This window comes from Mesitornis unicolor, unplaced genomic scaffold (assembly GCF_000695765.1).
Source record: "Mesitornis unicolor isolate BGI_N332 unplaced genomic scaffold, ASM69576v1 scaffold4101, whole genome shotgun sequence".
Taxonomy (NCBI): Eukaryota; Metazoa; Chordata; class Aves; order Mesitornithiformes; family Mesitornithidae; genus Mesitornis; species Mesitornis unicolor.
In genome coordinates this window covers 47780-71416 of record NW_010164303.1, presented here as the reverse complement: position 1 = coordinate 71416, position 23637 = coordinate 47780, and the positions used below count along the sequence as shown (strand labels likewise).

The 23637-nt window shown below is 39.1% G+C and overlaps 1 protein-coding gene across 1 annotated transcript in view; it reads right to left on the bottom strand.

Annotated features, from left to right (window-relative positions):
* Positions 1 to 773: 773 nt before the first annotated feature.
* Positions 774 to 23637, bottom strand: part of LOC104548278 (CD44 antigen-like) — a gene marked incomplete at its 3' end in the record, with an annotated part of 33511 nt that continues 10647 nt past the window's right edge. The window contains exons 2-8 of the mRNA XM_010194257.1: positions 11594 to 11759; positions 9945 to 10081; positions 8584 to 8655; positions 7493 to 7732; positions 5834 to 6007; positions 1569 to 1694; positions 774 to 926 (exon numbers count right to left, since the gene is read on the bottom strand). Coding sequence (XP_010192559.1) covers positions 774 to 926; positions 1569 to 1694; positions 5834 to 6007; positions 7493 to 7732; positions 8584 to 8655; positions 9945 to 10081; positions 11594 to 11759 — 1068 coding nt within the window. The remainder of the gene's footprint in view (positions 927 to 1568; positions 1695 to 5833; positions 6008 to 7492; positions 7733 to 8583; positions 8656 to 9944; positions 10082 to 11593; positions 11760 to 23637) is intronic.

Below are 23637 nucleotides of genomic sequence, written 5' to 3'. Positions count from 1 at the left end.
CTAAAAAAACCACCCAGGGCTGGGGCCATTGCCTGGTCACAAGGCCAAGCAGCAGACTGTGTGCATCAGTAACACAGCATTTGGCTTTGATCCTCATATGTAGTGGTTTTCTATTTTTGAGACAAAATTATTTCGGGTATGGATGGTTTTTTAGTCAAAAAAAAGCTATCAGATGATCACTGTGGAACTATTCACATCAGGAAAATAAAGCTACATATAAAAATATTTGAGTTATGGTCTTGGATCATGCCTAAAAATTAAAGGTCACAAAACAAATGAGATTATGTTAGAAAAGTGCATGCCAAGAGTGTGGAAGGTAGGAAATATGAGACTGTTTCGCTGACACTTCCCAATGAAAAAGGCACTTGGGGTGTGGCATCCCCAAATTGTGCCTGAACATCTTCCGTGGACAAGAAGTCTACTATTGTTTAGACACAGAATATAAATAATATGAACTGGAATTATTTTAACACTGTTTAAAAAAAAATTAAAAATAGAAAAAAGATAATTTTTTCTTGGAAAATTATGAGTGAATGCATGAATTCAAATAGGCATGAAACTGATTTTAAGTAGTAGGAAATTAATTTTTAGTGGTGATAGAAGACATAATCATCCTATTGATATGGGCCTCATGACTTTTCCAATTGCAAAAGAGACATTTCTGAAGGAACAGTCAAGGAGAGGAGCATCCAATTTTCACAGAATATAGGAACATTGGGTAGGACATTAAAAAAGGAGAAAGAAACCATCCAAAGGGAAAGGAAGTTCCTTACTAGTACTTGGAGCATACTTGTGCTTGGTCACAGTCCCATCCCAGCCTGGAAACACTGTTGGGTAAATCGTTTCCTCTGAAGAGTCTTCATCATCCGAACCATAGCCACTTGAGGTCACATCTGCTGTGATGATGTTAAACCTGCCATGAAGCCCTAACCCACAAGGTCTTCTGCTGACAGCAGTTATGCTTTCCTGTCTCCCCTACACGTAGCCTTACAGTCAGAGAGGAGAGTGTACAGCACTGTGCTTCCCACAGTCCATATCTCCTTCTGGTTCTTCCACCCACAAAGGATTCATCGCTCTGCCATGGCCCTGCTGAAGCTGCCCCACTGTGGCTCTTAGCTACATTTCAGTGCCCTGTGCATGCTCGCAGCACTAACCATGCTCTGTCCTCTTCTAGCAGAGCAAGCACAGTGCACTGGCTTGAAAATATTTTCTTTCTCCCTCCCACAAGTCCTTCCCATTGGAATAGTCTACTTCTAAATTGTCTCCAAACAGGTAAAAAGGAAAACCCAGGTATATCCTTCACAAAATGACTCACACGCTCATCCCTTTCAGACAAGCAGAATACCTCTGCAGTACATGAATAATGTGGACAGCTGCTCCATCACTACCAAATGCACAGTTAGCTAGAGGCCAGGCTTTTTACACTTCAAACACATGGTAACAAAAAGCAGTGACATATACCACACATTCAACCCCCCCTTTCACTCAATGCTTCTGAAGCTTGCTGCCCTTGTGCTCTGGCTATTCAGTCCCTAATCAAGGCACCCCCAAAGCATGACATTCTTTACCCTTGGTTGCTTGCGTGGGTTCTTGTGTCTTCTCTCCAGGATTTGACCACCACCAGTGGTTTGAGTATGGACTCCACTGAGATTGGGTGGTGGCTTTCTCCAGGTTGTCATGGTAAGGCCCTGGAGCTGTTAGGAAAGGGTTCATTTAACCAAGATCTTGCCATTATTTCTTGAGAAACACTTTTCCTCCAGCAAAGTGAAGTGCACCAGCACCCTGAGAATGCTTATGCCACTAGAGATGGATGTGAGTACACATGTGAATGGGTGAACCTGTGGTATCATTACATTTCTCCAACAGCAAAAGTATCCAATGCTTTTACTGTAAGTGAAGTTTGAAACATTCTACTAAAGTATAAGATTGTGTTACCAGCTCTGAAAGTACAGTAAATTCAATGAATTCTGCATAGCATTTTCAGGTGTGACAGATAAAAATATGTACTGTGTGTGAAATACACCCCAATATTTTGACAAAAAGCATTCAAAGCTAATAGAAGTATGCACATCATAGAAACTGAAATCCTTCAAGCAAGCAGGTTGATAGTTTAACCTTTCTCTCTGCTAAGGAAGTTATTTATCACTAAACTGAAAAGCAGAATTTGCAAGAAGAGCTGCACTTCAAGTCATACACATATTCACCAAATGAAAGTAAAATCTACGTAAAAATGTTTCTCCTGAATTATTTTTATTCTGGCAATTCCTCACAAGCAATATTTTTATCAGCATTTAGACCATCATACTTCTATATCTTGAAGATGAGGAAAAGATTTCATGTACTCATTTTCATTTAGGAAAAAGTCTTTAAATAATTAATTTAGAAAAATACCTTGATGTCTAACATCAAAAACACTAGTTTTCATTGATCTTTGTGCAATATATGAAAGCACTGGAAAATGCAAAACCTAGGAATTTTCATTCTAATGATCAAATAGGATAAATCTGAAAATTAATAAATTAATAAAATAAAGAAATAAAATAAATTTTCAATCTGAACATGAGGAAAAACTTCTTTACTGTGAGGGTGACAGAGCATGGCCCAGGCTGCCCAGAGAGCTTGTGGAGTCTCCTTCTCTGCAGACATTCAAAACCCGCCTGGACGTGTTCCTGTGTGACCTGGTCTGGTGATCCTGCTCTGGCAGGGGGGTTGGACTGGGTGAGCTTTTGAGGTCCCTTCTAACTCCTGATATTCTGTGATTCTGTGAAATTGATCTTCTTCGGTCTGCATTAGTTATGTTTTGCTTATCTGTAAATTGCAAAGTGTACTAAGTGTATGGACTTAAAACTGCACTTTTTCAAGGCGTAGCTAGTTTTGCAGCAAAGCCTAACAGATTTTGCCTTTCTGAAAAGCTGTCCTTGACTGAACATATAGTCTCTTCTCACAGTCACTAATAGCTACCTAAACTTAATACTGCTAGTACTACTCTGACACTGATGTCAGAAAATGTGAAACCTGGACATTCAAAATCTGATCTCTAAGCAACAGACCATGGAAACCCATCTGGTCTCAGATTTGGAGCCTTGGAATGGAAATGCAAACAAAATTATAATGGCAAAAGAAGTGGTTATCACAAAAATAACTGAATAACTAAACAATTGCCATCTGACTTGCTGTAGTCACAGCAAAATTCTCACCTCTACCTGCTTTCCACAACAAGCCTTAGGAGCTCATTTTCTTAAGTGATGAGTATGTATTCATGGCTTCCTTCCACATACAAAATGTCAATGCAGATCCTGTAATATCAGCCAAAGTATGGACAATTTTTTAATTGCTGAGATTTTTTTCAGGGAATGCTCCAAGCCAAATAAAAAGAAAATCTACCCAAACATAAAAATATCTATTATATACAGATGAATCAAATGTGTCACGGTTACTGTTTGAGTAACTAGCTCTGATAACTTAGGGAAGTATCTCATCGATCAGCAATGGAATTTTATGACATCTGATCCATGGCACATCTACAGATGAACCGTAAATTGTTAATAACAAAGAGAAAAACTTGTTTCACCCACGAGAGAAAGCCAATGGCAAAATGCTGGCAGTGTATTAATCTGGACTCCGAACTTGATGGAGAACATGACCAATAATGTCCAAAGCCAGTGCAATAACGAAAGGGGATCATCTGAGGAAGAAGGAGCTGTGGCAATTGCTCACTTCAAAACCATAGCAAAGAAGTGTTTTGACCAAGCTAGGCACCTTTTCACCAAACTTTAAGTTTACAATGATGTGTAATATAGATGGAAAGCCACTGGTTTTGTTTCTCACTTTCACATATCTTTTTGAAGATACATGCCAACTAGTTTTCTTTACTTATTTATTAATTTTCTAGTTTCCCTTCTGTGTGATTTTTCTCTAGGAGATTAAATTGTGGCGAGGCTATTCCAAAGAGCCTGCAATGTTGCGCAATGTAAATAGCAGACATTGGGGCATGGCTTTATCTTTTATTTGTTTGTTCTCCATAGAACTTTCTCCTATGCTTGATAACGTCTCATGGAGATGCATAGTTTATTCTTAACTTCTGAAAGGAGTGCTAAATTGCTCATTCATTTGTAATGCAGTAAAATTAAATTAAATGTGTCCGTTTGCCTTTAAATTGATGCTGTTGAGTAACAACTAAAGCTATCAGAAAAGCCCAGCTAACTTCATAATAATTTTTTTTTCCAGAGGAACAATCGATCAACCCTAAACCAATAAGCAATCATGCCAATGTCATCACTTCTGTGAGACACATATCAGTATTGGCCTCTTTTATTATATAGCTCTATAATTATTCTGATCTTTTAAAATCTTAAATAGCTCTAGTTTTCTCTCTGCAAAAGCATCATGCTTATGAGAGAGAGCTGTTATCAACAGGAAGGGACATACGTATTTAGGATAAATACATTGCATAATTAAGTAGTAAAAGGAAAGCCACAAGCTTTCCTGCCTAGAAACAATGCACAGGTTTTTGCAAGGGGTACAGGAACATCTGCACAAGGAATCAGTAAGTAACATATGTGTGCAAAAGCAAATAAATATGACTGAAAAATCACCACCAGAATCAACCAGGCAAACTCCCCACTGTTACCAGGCGGTATTTCCCCCATCCCTTACAGGCAATACTTTGTAGCAAAACATTGCACTTCAAACAAGCACCAGAAAATTCTCTATTTCCTTTAAAAATTTTTGGGGAAAATCAACATGAGATTTTTTTTTTCCATTTATAAGGTGTATTAACCTTCACATTCTCTGAGACAAGATGCTTGGTTGAATGATTTCTAGGTTTTAGTAAGTTTTTGCTAACTAATAAGTAATTCTTACTCTATCCTGTGATTTCTAAATACAGTAACAAGGGTAATGCCTCTTCAATTCACACAGACCCTTTGACCATCTATCAGCAACAAAGAAACAATTAAGCAAATTTCTCACTATCACGGACTTCCATGGTGGGGAAAAAAGAGGCAGCAGGAAGAAACTGTCATTGCTATAAGTTCAATCTTTACTACAAAATGCCTCTGTAGATCTCATCTGCATAATTAAAATGTTCTCCCTTCAGGATCACTTTCTCTTCTGGGACAAAGATATTTAACACTCTAAATTTAAGAACTAGAGTGAATATACGTATCGTTCCACTTAAAAATGTGTAAGATTACTTGGAAAGTTTTTCAGTTGCTGTAGCTTCTGTGCACCACAGATAAAAACATCACGAGCAGTTTTTCCCACTCAGTACAGCTATTTAAGGACAAAGCAGAGAAAATGGCTACTGTTCTTTTGAGACCTCAGCCTGTGGAGCCACCACAGGCCCCAATTCTTTCTCATGCATATTACCAACAAGAAGGACAAAATTATTTTTTGCCATGCACAAGTGGCTTGGCAATTGGAACTGCCACTTAAAGCATTGATTTAGTGACCAAGGCCATGGTTTTGGTGTGGATTACCCACATTCACAACTATAAATATATTAGAATCATAGAAAATTTCATCACAAATTGACAAAAACATCCTTTTCTACCTCAGAAATAAATTGACTTCAAGTGATAACGAGTTGCATTAAGTTGCGGTGCCTTATAGAGTAAACTGGTGTGATAAAAGAGCAGTGGGAAACAACAGACAATATTTTTGAAACAACAGTATTTTTGAACTCGGATATAACATTGAAGTAAACACACAGTAAACATTTTTGCTCCCCTTATCCTAGAGAGTGAAGTTTACTTCTGACTTAACCAGTCTGGAAAGCACTGTCTTTCAATGTCTTTCCAAAATTGGAGTTCATGTATACTTCACCACTTACCAGAATGCCCTGCTCTAAGAAGAAAGCAGTTTCTACGCAACCTATATTTGTTGTAGTTAATATAAACAGAAATCTTACTAGTACTTGCAGGATACTGTCCACCATCTTTTTCAAGGTAATCATCAGCTTCTGTCACCAAAGAGACGTCAGTTGATACAGGATAAAACGCATCATCTGTATGGTGACAGATGAATCATTACTATTTCATTAGCTAATACAGATGAATCATTACTATTTCATTAGCTAAGTTACAACTCAGCACTCACAACTACTTCAGTTATTCTATACCGCAAGCTTCATTCCTTCATTTATTGGTGCAAGAGAGAAGAAAGATACAGACTAGGTTCTTCATATAATTCAACGCTAAATGGCCTTGCTTTACTAACATAGTAAGGATATCTCCAAAACAGATTATTTCAAGAGGATTATGATTTTCAATGATAACAAACATTCTGGCAATGATCTGTTCATGTGATTCAAACTCTAATTGTACCTGTGTGCAACCTGGACAGGGACTCTAGAGCAATGAATGAAGTAATTTTAGTCCAAAAATCTGAACTCTGCATATAAGGAGAGCTGATAAGAGCTGTCATGGCAAACAACTGAAATACATGGCATACACCTTGGGGAACGGCTCTGATCCTAGTTCCTTAGGAAGAGAATGTTAGGATTTACCTTTCATGATGCTAACATAGAAAAACAAGCATAAAATCCTATGAGTATACCACCAGTGAAAAGTCATGTTATAATCCTAATGCTACTGCTCTTTTTGTTTTTTTAATTTCAGTATTTATTGAGGACAATTATGTAAACTACTGGTATCCTTCACTGGTAAGTTATTGGTGATTTGATAGAAAGTCTGTAGTCAGAGGTCAGACAGTAAACTTTACTGTACTTAGAAGATGAAGTATATCTGTATCCCTTAGGTTCAATGGGAGTTAGTCTTTCAGACCTCTGATAATTTCAGGCACACATGCAACATAAAAAATGTAATAAATATACATGGCATTTTCACTAGAAAGCAAGATACTGGCAAGGCATTCTAATTCACTAACTTTCCACACTGCAGAATGTCCTAGAAAAGAGTATGGCAGTATGGCATTTGTATTTGGTAGGGCTTCATGAAAACAGAATCTGGCTTTACCATCTAAAGGCAAAAGATATTAATAACATTTTAATTCTACATTTTTATCTCTGTGCATTCTGTAATATGCTGTAGTAAGAAGACATCGTTCTCATTCATCCTTTTAGAGAACAGATAAGAGAATGTTATCCTTATCTCTGTATACCCATACCCTCAGCTTCACTAACCTCTCTGTGTCCACAGTTAGATATGTTTTGAGCCTTTAATGAAATAAATATCTTAATAAGAACAAGAGCAAATTCTTATAGCCATCTATTTTCAAATCCTGGGAAGGTTTACATGGGAAAATATGCCAATGTTGTGTGACTTTTTTGTACTCCTGTACAATAAAAAAAAAATCCGTAGAAATTCAGAATGCTTATGTTTTCTTTCAAAGACACACATTCTCTTTTTACTTCTTCAGGATACAAATTAGAGATGGCACTTCTCATTCCCTCATGATACCCTTCAACTAGCAATGTAATCCTTCACTCAGTTATTTTAAAGGGGATATAGTGGCAACCAACTGTCCTTACCAGGATCTTTTCTAGGAATTTCTTTTTCACCCACTCCAGAAGAATGATCTGGCAACTGTGAGACTGGAGTAGCACTTCCATAGTACGAGGGGCTGGATCTCCTGATGGAGGTATCCATGGGAGTTGTGTCATGTGTTGATCCACTACCTACATTGTCATCATCCACACCGGAGGTTGAGGACTCTCCACTATGACGTGTGCCATCTGCATTATAATGTGAGCCATCTGCATTGTCAATGACTGTTGGAAAGAGGAAATTAAGCAGCTGATATTATCAAGGATCTACACAGGTATATTTCAGTAATGCTAAACAGTTTAAGCCCCATAGCAAAAATATAAAGAGAAACAGTGGTGGATTAATATAAATTCATTCATTTTTGCCATCTTATCTAATCTGTCTAGACTATACACTACTGAATAATGTATATATGCTAATGTATTTACACATATATATAGAGAGTGTTTTATTGTTATTGTGTCACTAAAACGGTTTCAGTTTTCTTTTCCAACCTGTAAGTCTCTCTACTTTATTCTCTTTCACTTCCCTTTCTGAGAGCTGAGAGGGCTTAATAGAGAGCATTTGTCAATCATTCAGTGGCCAGGCAAGCCCTAAACCTTAACATTGTCAAACATATAGAGCATACTCTGCATCAAATATTTTGAACAGACAGTTTGATTTTGAACACAAAATCTTGGCCTCTGTAAAGTTAATCGGAATTTTAGAATGGGGACAAGTAATATATTATGACAGTTTTCTTCCACTTCCAGTTGCTTTTCTATCCAGCAGCTCAAATGAGAAAGATTGCTGTCTTAAGTAAAGTCTTATACGTCAAAGAAATATTAGCTGCTCTGAGGTACTAAAAAAATGTCAAATACCTATATAAAGAAATGTTTGGTAGAACCTCAGGAGAGCACCTTGAGCACCTTTAGGGGAAGACAAATGACTAATTGTTTTAATTGCTGTCAACTCCTCTTGATTTCTTTTTCTTATGTTTGGCTTCATTTTTAATATTAGCAATTGTTTGTGCAAGAAAAGATAACCAGATACTAAAAATGAAACAAGCTGAAGATATTTCTAAACAATACAGTACCTATTTCACCCTGATTATTGAGGAAAGAAGTATCTATGCTTTCAATTGGCTCACATGCTTTATCCCTTGTTTCTGTAAAAGAAGAAAAATAGAAAGTATTACTCTGAGTAAACTTAGAAAAAAGTGTAAATCGATATTAATTGTACATTATCACAAAATGTCAGCTTCAGATGTGGACAACTGAAAACAAATTTCCAAATCAAACATTATTCTCTGATCTACCTACTTTTTTGCTCCTTCCCAGGTGGGGCGCTTCAAGATTGTTCTGTCAGCTAACAACAAAATTCTCCATTTCCATAACCATTCCAGAAAAGGGTTGCAATCAGCATCAGTTATAATAGCCTCATGACACAGTTTCAATGCAGCCAGCCTCACTGTTGTGATGGCAGTGACAGCTCTAATCCTTTTTAGCTGGAAGGACTCCATTCCCTCCATGGAGAGCCCTGCACTGGCAGTGTGCACCCTGGTCTGGTGAGCATGGCTTGCTCCAAAGGGCTGCAGTGCCACACATGGGCCCAGTGTGCGAGCCACCTGCTGATAGTGCCAGGAGGGAGTAAGACTCAGGAGGAGTTATAAAGCTCTGGTGGCTGCAGCAGGACAGAAGATGGCAGCTCATCTGATACTATGTCAATTAAAAGACAATTTTTAATTATATGACCACCAGGAACATAATTAAAAAAAAATGTTACTGCCATTCAAATAATCAATTAACTTTGCCTACAGCTTTCTGTAAGTTCTGTTTCCACTGTGAATGTAACAAGCTACTGATATTTAAGAAACCTGAAGTTAGTCCAGATTTTATCTTCAAGTACTGTGTTTAGCATCTGTCACAGGATTCCATCCTGCATTGTTACCTGCCTAAAGTCTGAATGGAGATTTGCCTCAGAGCAAATACTGGATGAACAAGGAGAGCAGCACCCACGTCCACAGGCCTGGGATGGCCACTCTGGGCCTTTGAGCTGCTGCAGGTGGCAGCCAATCCTAGCATCCCTTAACACAAATAACTGTAGAACGACAGTAACTACAGAAGCCCATTGTGAGCTAAGCACCATTACCTAGTTATGTCTTCTAGGTTCACTGCTGCAGTGGTTCACTGCACTGAGCCATTATAATGAACCGTTTTTTAGCTACTCAGTTAGTCCCAAGAAAATAGTTTTGTTCAAAACACACTAATGACAAAATGACTCAAATTCATTGCTGGTATTATGGATACACTTCTAGAGGCTGACACAATGCATTTCTTCTCAGCTGAAAACCAGATATTTAATATAGAAGCCCTCATACCAGTACCTTAAATAGGAGATTACATGTTATTGTTATTTAACCTATATCTAAAATACATCATAAAAACATACATATACCTGTTGCATTGTAACAGTATGCATCATAGCGACCAGTTGTGTTTGATGAAAGTTTGTAAATGCCAGTATGATTTGCTGCACAAAGATGATAGGGATTGATTCGTGGGATAACAATATGCCCCACTACAAAACCATATCTGTGAAGAACAGAGGATAAAACACCACATTACACATTATAGCAGATGGCATAAACATTCTAGATATCTCAAACATGAAGAAGCTACAAGATGCCGTTATTTTCATCTCACATTATTTTTTAAAAGTGCATGTGTTTATGCATACTTTGTGTATATGACGGGTGTTCCTTTCTCGTGTAGCTACAGGAACGTCCAGCCACTCAACACCATTTTGGATGCAATTTCTAGAGCTAAACCCATATTCTTAGCTAGGACAATTGGTTCCAGAGGAAGGCAGTGAAAGTGAGGGACTAGGAGGCAAGTGCACTTTTTATTCAGTGTGAGGTTTAATTACCTGACACTAAAGACTCGCTGCTTTTTTCTTCAGGGAGTCACATTTTCATTGCTTTGAGTGTAACATATTGCTCAGTGGCATTTCACCCAGAAATGTGGAAGGGGGGGGTCAATTTATAACATCTGAGCAAATTTAGAGAATACACATCACTTTGCAAAAGCTGACTGCTTACTAAAATATTCCAATACAACATTCATTCAACCACAAATTTTTACTGTATCTTTCAGTCAAACAATGGATCTATGGTGTACAGAGCTCATATATACAGATAATTGCAATTCTGAAACTCTCTTGTAAGTGGAATTATAAAGTACTTTACTTACACTCCCAACAGAGCCTAAGATCTTGACATTGTATAATCCATTAACCACCTACTTGTATATGGTCTGTTGATTTATCTTATTCACTCATCATTCCGCATGTATTTTGATGATTATATACAGTATATTTTTTCTCTCCTACTCAAGCTTGATAAGAGACAACAACTACGCAAACACAAAGGTCAGTGACAAAAGGAGGGGAGGATGTGTGCTGGAGCAGAGGTTCCACTGCAACCTGTGGTGAGATGGCAGGTCGACCCACCTGCACCCCACAGAGATTCAGTGGTGTAGCAGATATCCACCTACAGCCCATGGAAGGCCCCATGCCAGAGAAGCTGGCTGCACCCAAAGAAGGCTGTGACTCCATGGGAAGCCTGTGCTGGAGCAGCCTGTGGGAAGGACTCACACTGGAGGAGTTTGTGGGAAGGACACCACGTGGAAGCAGAGGAAAAGTGCAAGGAAGTTTTCCTACCCCTGAAGAGGAAGGAGTGGCAGAAACAGCATATGGTGAGGTGACCTCAGCCTCCATTCCCGTCCTCCTGCACTGCTGGGTGAGGAGGTAAAGCAACCGGGAGCTAAGTTGAGCACAGGAAGAAGGGAGGGGTGCGGAAGGTGTTGTCTTTAAGATCTGGCTGTATCTCTTACTATTCTACTCTAATTTTACTGGTAACTTTTTCTCGAAGTTGAGTCTGTTTTTAGTCCATGACCATAACTGGTGAGTGATCCCTCTCTATCCTTGTCTCGACCCATGATTCTAGTTATTGGATTAACAGCTATATAAGTAAACTGTAATTATTACACTATAGCATGGACGGATGGACTTGTCATGATATATTACTTTTTCAAGCATTACTTTACCTGCAAGTTTCAAATCCAAGTTCATGAGCTTTCTTCAGCTGATCTAGCGTTGCCAAGGTACTATTGAGAGCTCTGCAGAGTTCAACTGCTTCAGATCGTGTGAGACTGTAGCGATTGTTTTTCTCAACGTGAAAAACTCCGGCATATCTGCAACTTACATTGAATTCTGTTATCAAAAGAACAGAAAAAAAAGGAATTTAAAATTGTTGGACTTAATGCTTCACTGAAGACCTGGAAATTATTTATTTTCAAGCATATTGCTTTCAGTGCAAACCAGCAACAAGCAGCAGCTACCGATTTGTTCAGAAAGAGAGCTAGCATTTTCAATCACCTTCTTCATACTTCCCTTCTTTGGGCTGAGACACAAACCAAATCTTCAGCCTTTCCAAAAGTAGCAATACAAGATGTTTTTGTGAGGTATCTAGCACTTTTGACATAACATTAACAATAATGTGCAGAAAATGTAAACACATTGTGAAAGTCTTGGAAACCACATTACTGCAGAACTATCTGAATATTCAAATATTTTTGAAAACAAAATATTTCATTCATAACAGTATTTTTTAAAGATGAAATGGTTTATAATCAGAGCTTTTATGATCATAAGGTTCTTAAATTATCTCTCTGTGATTTCTTCACAGTGAATCCTTTTAAATGAATAAATACATCAAAGAGCTAATAATAAGAGAAACGATACTAATACAATTAAGAATAATCATGTGTGTAGAGAAAACAGTGAAAGATCAGGATGCTTCAAAGCAGTGTGAATTAGTTTTGCTTCTGCCCCACCTATTCCTTAAGAGAAGGAAGTGATTGCAACTCCAGACTAGAAGGACAACTGCAAAGCACACTTAATTGGAATACCCTATTATTCAATTGAGTAGAGGAGCATGACTCATTTTTATCTTAATTTTCATGGAACTTCCACATGCAAGAAATGGAAAAATAGACCAGTCTTCAAATAGTAAAAAGGGTTGTCTGTGCCATCTATTTGAAATAAAAGATGATATGTTTTCCTAAAAGAGACAAAAAGCAACTAATGCACATTTGCATTGACACGTTCTATGTGAATAACAAGCAACTCTCCTAAAGTCACTTTTGCTTGATGCTCTATTTTCTTCTATAGCATAAATGTGTAAGCAAGTGATAGTAATCAAGGTGTGCACTCTTCCTTCAATTGCTTTTGTTCATTGGTAAAAGGAGGTTATTCTATCTAGGTGTATCGCTCAGTGTAAACTACAAGGGATTTCACAGAATCACAGAATCTCAGGAGTTGGAAGGGACCTTGAAAGCTCACCCAGTCCAACCCCCCTGCCAGAGCAGGATCACTCAGACCAGGTCACACAGGAACACGTCCAGGCGGGTTTTGAATGTCTGCAGAGAAGGAGACTCCACAACCTCTCTGAGCAGCCTGTTCAGTGCTCTGGCACCCTCACAGTAAAAAAGTTTTTCCTCATGTTCAGGTTGAACCTCCTATGCTCCAGCTTGCTCCCATTGCCCCTTGTCCTGTCATTGGCTGTCACTGAGCAGAGCCTGGCTCCTTCCTCCTGACACTTGCCCTTTACAAATTTATAAACATTAATGAGATCACCCCTCAGTCTCCTCTGCTCCAAGCTAAAGAGACCCAGCTCCCTCAGCCGCTCCTCAGAAGGGAGATGCTCCACTCCCTCCATCATCTTTGTGTCCCTGTGCTGGACTCTTTCAAGCAATTCCCTGTCCTTCTTGAACTGAGGGGCCCAGAGCTGAACACAATGTTCCTTTCCTCAGATAACAGGAAACAATCAAGAAGATAAAAGACCAGATTAGATACAGACTGTGTGGTGTATGAGAAGACAACCATTTTTTGTAACTTAGGTAGGAATCCAGTAATATTGATGACTGCTTATCAAAAAGAGCTTAAAAGCTGTGCATCCAATCTTAAATACTTTTACCAAAGGCAACAGAATTAATCATTATGGTTACTTGAGTTGCCTTTCCACAGGAAGAATATAAAAAATACCTCTTCTCCCACCTGTCCCCCTCGATTATTTAGGCTGACAAAAACATTTAATGTAGACAAAATTGATATATATTGCATAGTTGTTTAACAGTCTTGACGACTACGGTTCTTAATATTTTTATTATCATATGTTATTAAAAAAATACGGAGAGGACACAATTTGTAGTTTTATGAAATCCATGCAAGACTAACATGTTTTCTCAAAATGCTTTTATTTTGACACAGTTGTTTTCCTGCTCTATTAATTTTTTTCTGATGACAGCCATGTCATGAGAGGTTTTGACTGCAAGAATGAGAGACCTGTGTGGAAGAGGACACTAACAAATGTGTTTTTCTTTCCTGTGGAACTCAATGTCTTGCAAAAGGGTTTAGTTTCACAGTCCAAGGAGAAGCTAGTGGATTAACACAGAATGATAGTCTCAGCAAGTTCCCACATAAAATTCTGAAATAGCTGCAGTGCTTCCACAAGTGGCAGACACAGACAAGCATAGCACTGGTCCTGAGGACAGCTGAAAGACTAGCAGCCTTCTGTGGCCACCCACTCAATGAACAGCACTCCATGCTCAAAAGCCATCATCACGTCTACCTGCAAGTCACAAGTATAGTCAACAGACATTCAGGTTACAGATCTCAACAGCAGTTTTCTTACGACAACACAATGAATAGCTGCTCTGCACCAAAGGACGTGGCTCATGACTACTGCTAAGAGATGGAGCTCACAGCTGCCACATAAGTGACTTCTACTTTGGCTCTGAATGTTCCACATAAAACCCTGACGCTATTTTGGAAGTTGTCCATTAAGTAGCTGTATTAAACATAAATAACCTAGACAAGAAAAGGGTTTCTCTTTAGTTTTCTCTTCTTGATTCTTTCTTCCCTGTAGAACAAAGCACGCCTAAATTTGTTAATAATTAAACATACTCTGCTGAGCCCAAGACTTAATATTAAATTTGGGTATTAGATCACAAAGATCTGTTTGATTACTTAAAAGTAACAAGCTCAGAGATTTTGGAACTACATTTGTTTGGAACATCAACTTCTCTTCCAATAACTTCAGGATAATTTCTGAAGAACTTTTGCTGTGAAAGTAGATACCACATCCACTTGCTTTGGGTTGCATTTGAGTCTTGCAGCTCACCCCAGATTCACTGAAATATTAAATAAAGTTCACTTATGTTTAGAGTGAATTTGATTTAGCTTTCACTTAACCTCAGCCCATTCATGGTTTTAAAACATTACAATGTACGCTCCATTTCCACCCAGAGTCATAGTCATAGTCATAATCAGAATCCCACTTATAAGGCAACCAATTCCTTAAACCCCAACTGTTGAAAACAAATAGACTTATTTACACAAACAGGCTTAATGCAACTACTGATGTTGAGATTCTGGAGCGTGTTCAGAGAAGAGCCACAAGGATGGTGAGGGGTCTGGAGAACAAGCCTGATGAGGAGCGGCTGAGGGAACTGGGCTTGTTCAGCCTGGAGAAGAGAAGGCTGAGGGGAGACCTCATCACCACCTACAACTGCCTCAAGGGAGGTTGTAGAGAGGTGGGTGCTGGTCTTTTCTCCCAGGTGATGGAGGATAGAACAAGGGGAAACGGCACCAAGCTGTGCCAAGGGAGGTTCAGGTTAGAGATAAGGAGGAAGTTCTTTACTGAGAGGGTTGTCAGAGGCTGGAACAGGCTGCCCAGGGAGGTGGTGGAGTCACCAGCCCTGGATGTATTTAAAGAGCGGGTAGACGAGGTACTTAAGGATATGGTTTAGGGGGTAGACAGGAGCGGTTGGACGTGATGATCTCGGAGGTCTTTTCCAACCGAGCGATTCTGTGATTCTGTGATACTCATTGGGTTACAGTTACATGCATGCAAATTTTCCATGGAAATGCTCTGCCTGGCTCTGCAGCGTACATACTGTACACCAGGACGCTTCCCAGGGAAGCAGGCTTACTGCACACGTGCTGGCCAGCTGCACTGCATGCACACACAGGAGGGCCAAAGCTCCCCAGAAGCCTCTCTCATGCAGCGTGGAAGATCATGTGGGTGTTGAGAAAACCCCAGGCAATCCAATTAATGAAAATATTTCTAATAATATCAATAGAAAACTTATCAAAATAAAAGACGAAGTCTAAACAAAATTATCACCTTAGATTATTTTTTCCATGCTGAGGCTTATAGACTAATTTTAAGCTAAGGAAGAAACATGATTGCTAAATTCAAATCTAAACACATATGCCACCTTCTCCCATAGTGCAGGAAGGTAAAATCCATTAATTTTATGTTGGTGTTACTTAGCTTGCTTTAAAACAGTCATGAAAAAGATCAATTTTTTCTTTGTTTCAAGAGACAAGGCAGTGCAAAACTCGTACTGTGTGCCAGGCTATTACTGATCCCTTCAACCCTTTTGAAGCTTCAAAGGAGCTGATTCAGAGTGGAATCACAGTAGAATCACAAACAGCACTCAAACCTTCACTTCTACTCTTATAGCTCGCAGGCTTTGAGGGCTGACAAGCCATGATCTTTCCCTGACATCCACATGATTTGCTACAGCTGAAAGACAAAATTGTTTAATAATAGCTCTTAAAAAAAGGCAAAAAGTACTAGAGATGCCTGAAGTGTCATCATTATTAATCTCAACCAAACCACGAGACTTGGGTGACTCAACCCAAAACCATGGAATGGCCCTAAGCCTGCACTGAGTTTTGCAAGCATGGAGAACATTAACTTTCGCACAGACTATTTTTTCCTGTCTTTCCTGAAACTTCTGATGATGTGTCTCAAACAGCTACATGCAAGCCTTTCTCTCCTATTGCCATTCAAGTATCTAAACCAGGCTCAATTAATGCTTTTCAGCCAAAATCACTAACTCGAGTTCCACAGACAATTTGCTAGCTAGAGCCCACTGGTGTGATAGAATTGGCTGAGATAGACTGAAGAGCATTGTCCTTTCATGAAAGTGTGAGTTACACCCTGATTATTAATACTAGAGGCTTGTTAGAAGCTGTCAAAGTAAGAAGCCAGGTGCAATCTCCATTTCCACCCTGGTTCTGCAAGCCTTACACATAATGAGTAACACTGACTCATGCAAACTCTCCCCATCGGAGTAAATTTTCCATACAGATTTTTTGATCCACTGTATGAATGTTTCATGCACTGTTCCCTGCTTTTCATTGTTTCCAAGACAATACCCAGAGGTTTGATTCTCAAGGTGGATGCTGTCTTATATTAAAAAAAAAAAGTTATTTTAATAACTGCAGAGATACACCAAAGCAAATGAGGTGAAAGATTTGCAAAAACACTGCTCCCCTTAAATGAAAACCTGTAAAGAATACTACTGAGACACAAGGTCGTTAACAGACTTCCTGGTAAAACCACAGTCTGCATTGCATGGCAACCAGGAAATGTTAGTATGCTGTTGTCGTGGGGGTTTTCCTTTTCAGTTTGTGGTTCAAGATGATTGATAGGTCACCAGGATGTGATGAATCGGGGCTGAAAATGAGGGCAGAACTAGGGGTTTGATAGTGCAGATAGTTTTCATTCTCTGTTTGCTTTAATGGAATATACATTTTACATTTATTGTAAGAATTATTTTCTAAATTTATTAAAGAGATTTCAAGATCTAGGCAGATATACATAGGTAAACATTTCCTTATAATCACAGATTATTTAGTCTTGTACTGACACTTCTGAACAGGAACAACAATTAGCTAAGTGCTGATATCTACATTTTTAGTGTTAGCACCTGCTTTAATGCATGCTAGTAAAGAAGTAGAGAAAAGTGGCATATTTAAGCAGTTTAAGTTCTGTTCAAAAGAGACTCCTAGTAACTACGGCTCCTCTCCAGGCAAATCTGGAAATTCGGCCATATGAGTCCCAGGATCTGAGGAGGTCTGGACAGTTCAGATCTCTGCTCTCAGTTCAGACCTATCTCCAGTTGATGTTTGGGTTTTCAAATGTTTCTCAGGAAAACTACTTCATGGCTAAATAAGAATGCATACTTTATTCCTGACTAGAGGAAATGCCCTCTGAATACAAAGTTTCACATGGGATGGATTGATGAAACATTTCAAGATCCAAGACATTTTGTCAACAGATATACTAAGATAGCCCAATGACCGCCATTTTGACATCTGGGAGAACTTGAATGTATAAAAGTATCATTCAGTGATTACCTAATACACTACAACAGACACAGGCCTGGATGGCATTATTATTTGCTGAGTATTCCACCACTTCTTTAGAGGCCGTTAGTAAAATCATTTTCTAAAGCAAGTAGCAGCCCAGGCAACTGTAATAGGATACAGAGGCTTCCACCTTTATGTCAGAAGTTGGATTAAAGCCCAGGTCAGCAGTGATGAAAACCACTGGATTGCTGTTTGCCAGGTTATGTAAAATGATTAATGAATCCCAGTCCCAGTCACTAATAGACACGTGTCAACATCATCAAAACACACCTATACCTGAATCCCTCAGGGCTTCATGGGGAAAGGAAAACTGTGCTGAGAAAATCAGACTCTAAACTGGGATGACTACACACTGATCAAAATTTAGAAGTCAAATTCTGCAGGATTCGCATCAGTTAAGCAAGCATGTGTCTATGAGACTGCAGTCCTTTGTCATCACAACAATTCCTGTGTGACCTAGTCTAGGTGATCCTGCTCTGGCAGGGGGGTTGGACTGGATGATCTTTCGAGGTCCCTTCCATATATTCTGTGATTCTGTGAAAAGCACCATGAATAAAGAGACACATATAGTCATTTAGTGTGGCTGAGTGATGTTTTTCTGTTCTCCCAGCTACGATATTTTTTAACTGCTAGCCACCATTCCTTTCAGAAAGTAGCAAAACAAACCTGGAAATATGCAATCTACACCATAAGTGAGGCTTTTGCAAATAGTGACAGTGAAACCAAGGATTTACAGATTCTTGGGAGCTGTCAGACAAAATACTTTCCTTGGTGTATCGCCAAGTTGTGAAACCTAGAATGATTTATAGGAAATACATTTCCTGGGAATAAACCTTATTTCTGGTTTTTGAAGTATCCCTTGTGGATACTTAAATAAAGCAAAATGAGGTTTTCAGTTTGAAACTGCCTGTCATTTTGAAACTAAATTAATTCATTTGCGCAAAATAAAATAAAACAATTTAAGAAAGTTAAGTTTAAATGTTTGCCGGGTTGCAATACAAGTAGATGGTTTAAGGAACCTAGTCCAAAATTTCCCCGTAGAATTTTTAAAAATTTCATATTTTCATTTCAGTTTGGCATAGGAAAACGTTTAAAGAAATTTTGTGGGAGAGAAAAAAACCAGTTACATCCCTAATAGATTGCTGATATTCAGAGGAGAAAAAAAATTCTTTGCATTTTGAAGAAGGTGAAGTCCACGAAAACACTTAAAGTTTACCTGCATGTTGCAAGGAGTGTCTGCTACGAACAGAGACCACATATTCTTAGTAGTTGGGTATTGTGACAAGAAAATGAAGATGTCTCTCCATAGTTCCAAACGTATAAAATCCGACCTTTATGTGAAGTTGTGCCAAAGCTGTCCCTACTACCCAGTTACATTTGGGTATCTAGTAATTTGGCTTGAAAAGATAGCCTCTTCCTCACTGTCCTGTATGCTGTTAACCACATCAAAAGTCACGACACAGCCATGCTAACCCTGTGATCCAAGCAGGCTCAAGTGCATCTCTGAAATGAAAAGGAGAGATGTGGCTGGGGTATAGACAGTTGCCAAAGAGGAATACAGTGCAGCAGGAGGATCTCCTTTCTCAACCAAATGTTAATAAGTATTGTTACATTTCTGTGTTTATTCTGTAAGTGCACACTGCAAACAGGATGTGGGACAAAGCTCAAGCTGTTGACTTCCCTCTAAATTGTTCTTCCTAACAATCAGTCTACTGTCCACCAAAGTCATTGTCTCTGTATGTGTTTACCACTGAGCAAAAATCTTCAGTCTCTTAATCTGATAGCTTTCTTGGCTACTAATTTAAAAAGTGGGGGTGGAGGTAGCACTATTAATGAATCAAGCATTCATAGCGTCACTCAAAATGCAAGTAAGTGCAAGAAATCTGTTTCATTCTTCAGCGGGAAGAAAAAATGTCTGCTAATGCATCTTCCACACATACTTTATCTGCTTGGCAACTGTTGCTTTGGTAAACATCCTGAGTGAGCCTATAAAATGTCATCACTTACGATAAACTTTCTTGTTGCTGACATTAATATTATTCTTTTTGTAATAGTTTTACCCAATAGTGAGTTGAATGTTTTCAGACTCCACCAGAACACAGTACAGCTGTGCAGCACCTCTGCGGAAAAACTGCAGGCAGTGAAATCCTAGTCCTGGAATTAGACAGTTATCAGATATGCCCCCCTTGAGCTGATGAAAGCATGATTCTCATTGTTAATACTAGGAAAGCTTCAGGCTGTACAATGAGTAGTCTAACCTCAAAGGCTGAGTAAAAGGGACTGTGAAGTGAATCAGTTGGGATCAGTTCCATGCAATCCAGGTGAAGAAATGTACATGAAACAAAACTGGTGAATAATGGAGTCTGATTTTCACTGTTTGACTGAAACCAAACTGTTTAGTCATTTGGGATAAAAACAGGTGAGACACAGTGCTGCTCAGCAAAGAGATCCCCAGCCTGGAGACCAAAGGGCCTTATGCCTATTCTGTGCTTTGTCATTTACTCACTGATATAACCCGGAAAAGGCAAGGCAACTCATCTCCCTTTACCTCAGTTTGCAACTAACCTCCTTAATACAGCAATTTTAAATTTACTGATAAAGAATGCTGTAAGACCTATGAATTACCATGTTGTTTTATTGTGTTCTTACAGCCTTTACATTCAGCCCTCATCTAAGCTTTGACAAGTCACAGGAAGTCTGATTTAAGTTCAGTGGTTATTTCAATTTAAAAATTAATACAAAATCAGACCTATGATTAACAAGTCCAATTAAAGGACAGATTTTGAATTTTAGTTATTTGCAGTATGCTACTCAAAAATAATCCCAGGTGTGATTTGAAACTTTTTCACACGATACTGAGATTTTCTTTTTGCAAACAATTTCTAAACTGAAAAAAATATGCTTTTTGTATTTCCTCTGCTCCTCTGAGTTATACAGGAAAACCTCTAATGAGTATTCTCAACATTTTAAGTTCATTTGTACAATAAGTTCATTACTGAAAAAGAGAAAAAACAGATATTTAATAAGAAGTAGAACACCTATTGACTTTAAAAAGGCCACTTCGCAAGAAAACCTCAGAGAAAGGAACCGCAAGAATCTTTTCAAAAGCTCTGAAAGCCAGACAGTTAAAACAAAGATAACATTAGTCTGGCAGATATACCAAAAAGAAGGCAGCTGCTTAGAATACGCCTCATAATGCAAGACATGTCAAATAAATCATGCGAACTTCCTAGTAACAAATAACAGCAAGAGGGGACTGCCCAATCAGGACACATATCAGTACTTATTCCAAACTCAACATCTCTATAGAGCAGATGAACTCATTCCCAGTTTCTTTCTCAACCCCTCTCCATTTTTTTCAAGTATCTGAGAAAACTAAGATGAAACCCAACCTTTTTGTAGAAGTTGCTTTCACGAGTTTACAAGGAGGTACCTTACAGAAGAGTACAAAGTAGCACATTATTAAACACTTAAATCAGGAATCATGGTTGTTAATTGCATATTGATTAAAATATTGTCCAATAATCTGGTGAATTTGGCTTGCTAGAAATCAAAATGGAGAATGGAAACTGTCAATGTAATGTATAATTTAATATCTCATACTAAATTCAGATTTCTTAGATTAAAAATACAGCTGTAACCCTTGTATGTAACTTTACAGTTTTAAACATGGATAAAACACTATTTTTTAGTGTTTGTGATTTTCACAGAAAAGCAGAATAAGATATACTATCACTGGTATTCCAAAGGTCTTCACAACAATGGAAGACTTCTAAATCCTAACAAATTACTGGATTAATTATAATCAAATAAAAACCAAAAACTGAAGAAAGTTACTTATTAGAATCAATGGTTAGCAAAAAGCAGCTGACTCGGTTTGTGATGTTACACTGAAAAATTGCTTCCTTTCCACAATGGGATTCTGAGTAACTTCTGCTAGCAGTGCTGTTTGGTTATTGTTATCCACAAGACCTTACAAATGGTGTGATTTGAAGAGATCAGAAATGCTGAATATGAAAGAGAATGTAAAGAAACAATCTTGGAAGAAAGCATTCTCTGAAGAACATACAATGGAAGAAATCTGAAGAGCTTAATTCACAAGTAATAATGAAAGATAAAAGTTGCATATCCAGCTGTGTGTACAAGCTACTTCAGTTTCAGAGGAGAGTGGGTTCATCTCAATGTGTTCATCTCCACAAAAACCCAAGAAGTACTCAGCTATAATTATATTTTCAATAGAGGGATGGCAACCATGGTGCTCTCAGGAACATAGGCAAGCATACCACACACTATTGAAAAACATAAAACTCATGAAATGTAAAACTCATGAAACTCATAAAACTCATGCACATTTCATTTTCACTTGCTGAAGACCTTGAATTTTTACTGTGGAAATATTAGGACAGACTAAGAGTCAAAAAAACCCAAACTTAGTATTTTTGCTGGCAGAAAGACTTGGCTTGGAACATGAAGTAAGTATGGTTCAAACAAAAAGCTACCTTTGGAAATGATCACTTTGTAAAAAAATGTGTAATGATTAACACAATCTCTTTAATCAAATCTCATCTAGAATCTATAGAAATCAATGGGAAAGGTCTTACGTTACCTTTACGTTACAGTGCAAGCTTTTGAGGATAGAAGAGAACACTGTCACATCCCCTACTCCCTCTGTTTTTTCCCTCATACCAGAAAGGCAGGAATCCCACAGCCTGTAATCGGAATGCCTAGGTGTATTGGGTTTCTGTGAGGCTGGCTTTTTTTCTGGTAGCAGGGGAGGGGCTGTGGACACACTCCTGTAAGAAACTGCTAGAAGCTACCCTGGATCTAATTTCAGACCCACTTCTGACTGAGGCCAAGGTCAGTGTCTCTGTGCATAATATATTTAAAAAGGGCACAGGCCATGGCCCTCCCTTTTGTCCCTGACCCCAACCAGCATGGCCCTGGCATGGGTGGTGTGGCCCTGGCCCAGCCCAGCCAGTCCAGCTCCAGCTTAAGCTAAAGCCCCTCTGCAGCTCCAGCCCAAGAGCTGGGAACTCTCTAAGAACCAGCATAAACAACCTGCAGCAGAGAGAGGAGTAGGATGTGAGGAGAACAACTACACAGACACCAAGGTCAGTGGAGAAAGGAGGGGGAGGAGATGTGCTGGAGCAGACGTTCCACTGCAGCCCATAGTGAGAAGGCAGGTTGACCCGCCTGCAGCCCACGGAGATTCAATGGTGGAGCAGAGATCCACATGGGAAGGTGGTTGTGCCTGAGGAGGCTGTGACTCCATGGGCAGGTGCCCTGCAGCACTCTGTGGGAAGGATTGCACCGCATGGAAGGGAAGCCCACACTGGAGCAGTTTAAGAGGAAAACTGCAGCCATGAGCAGACCCATGTCGAAGTTTGTGGAAGATTGTCTCCTGTGGGAGGGACACCATGTGGAAGCAGTGGAACAGTGCAAGGAGAGCTCCCTACCCCACCTGAGGAGGAAGAAGTGGCAGAAACTGCATGGAATGAGCTGACTGCAACCCCCATCCATGTTCCTCTGTTCTGCTGGTGTGGGGCAGGTAAAGAAACCGGGAGCTAAGCTGAGCATGGGAAGAAGGAAGGGGTGGGAGAAGGTGTTGACTCTAATATCTGGTTGTATCTCTCATTATTCTACTCTGATTTTACTGATAACAGATTACATTGTTTTGTTTTTCCCCAAGTTTTTTTGCCCATGACCATAAGTGGTGAGTGATCCCATCTCTGTCCTTTGTCTCAGCCCATGAGCTCTTTGTTATATTTTCTCCTCATCCCACCATGGTATGTGGAGCGGAGGGTGGAAGAAGTGAGTGAGCGGCCTCGTGGTGCTCAGTTGCGCGCTGCGCTTAAACCACAAC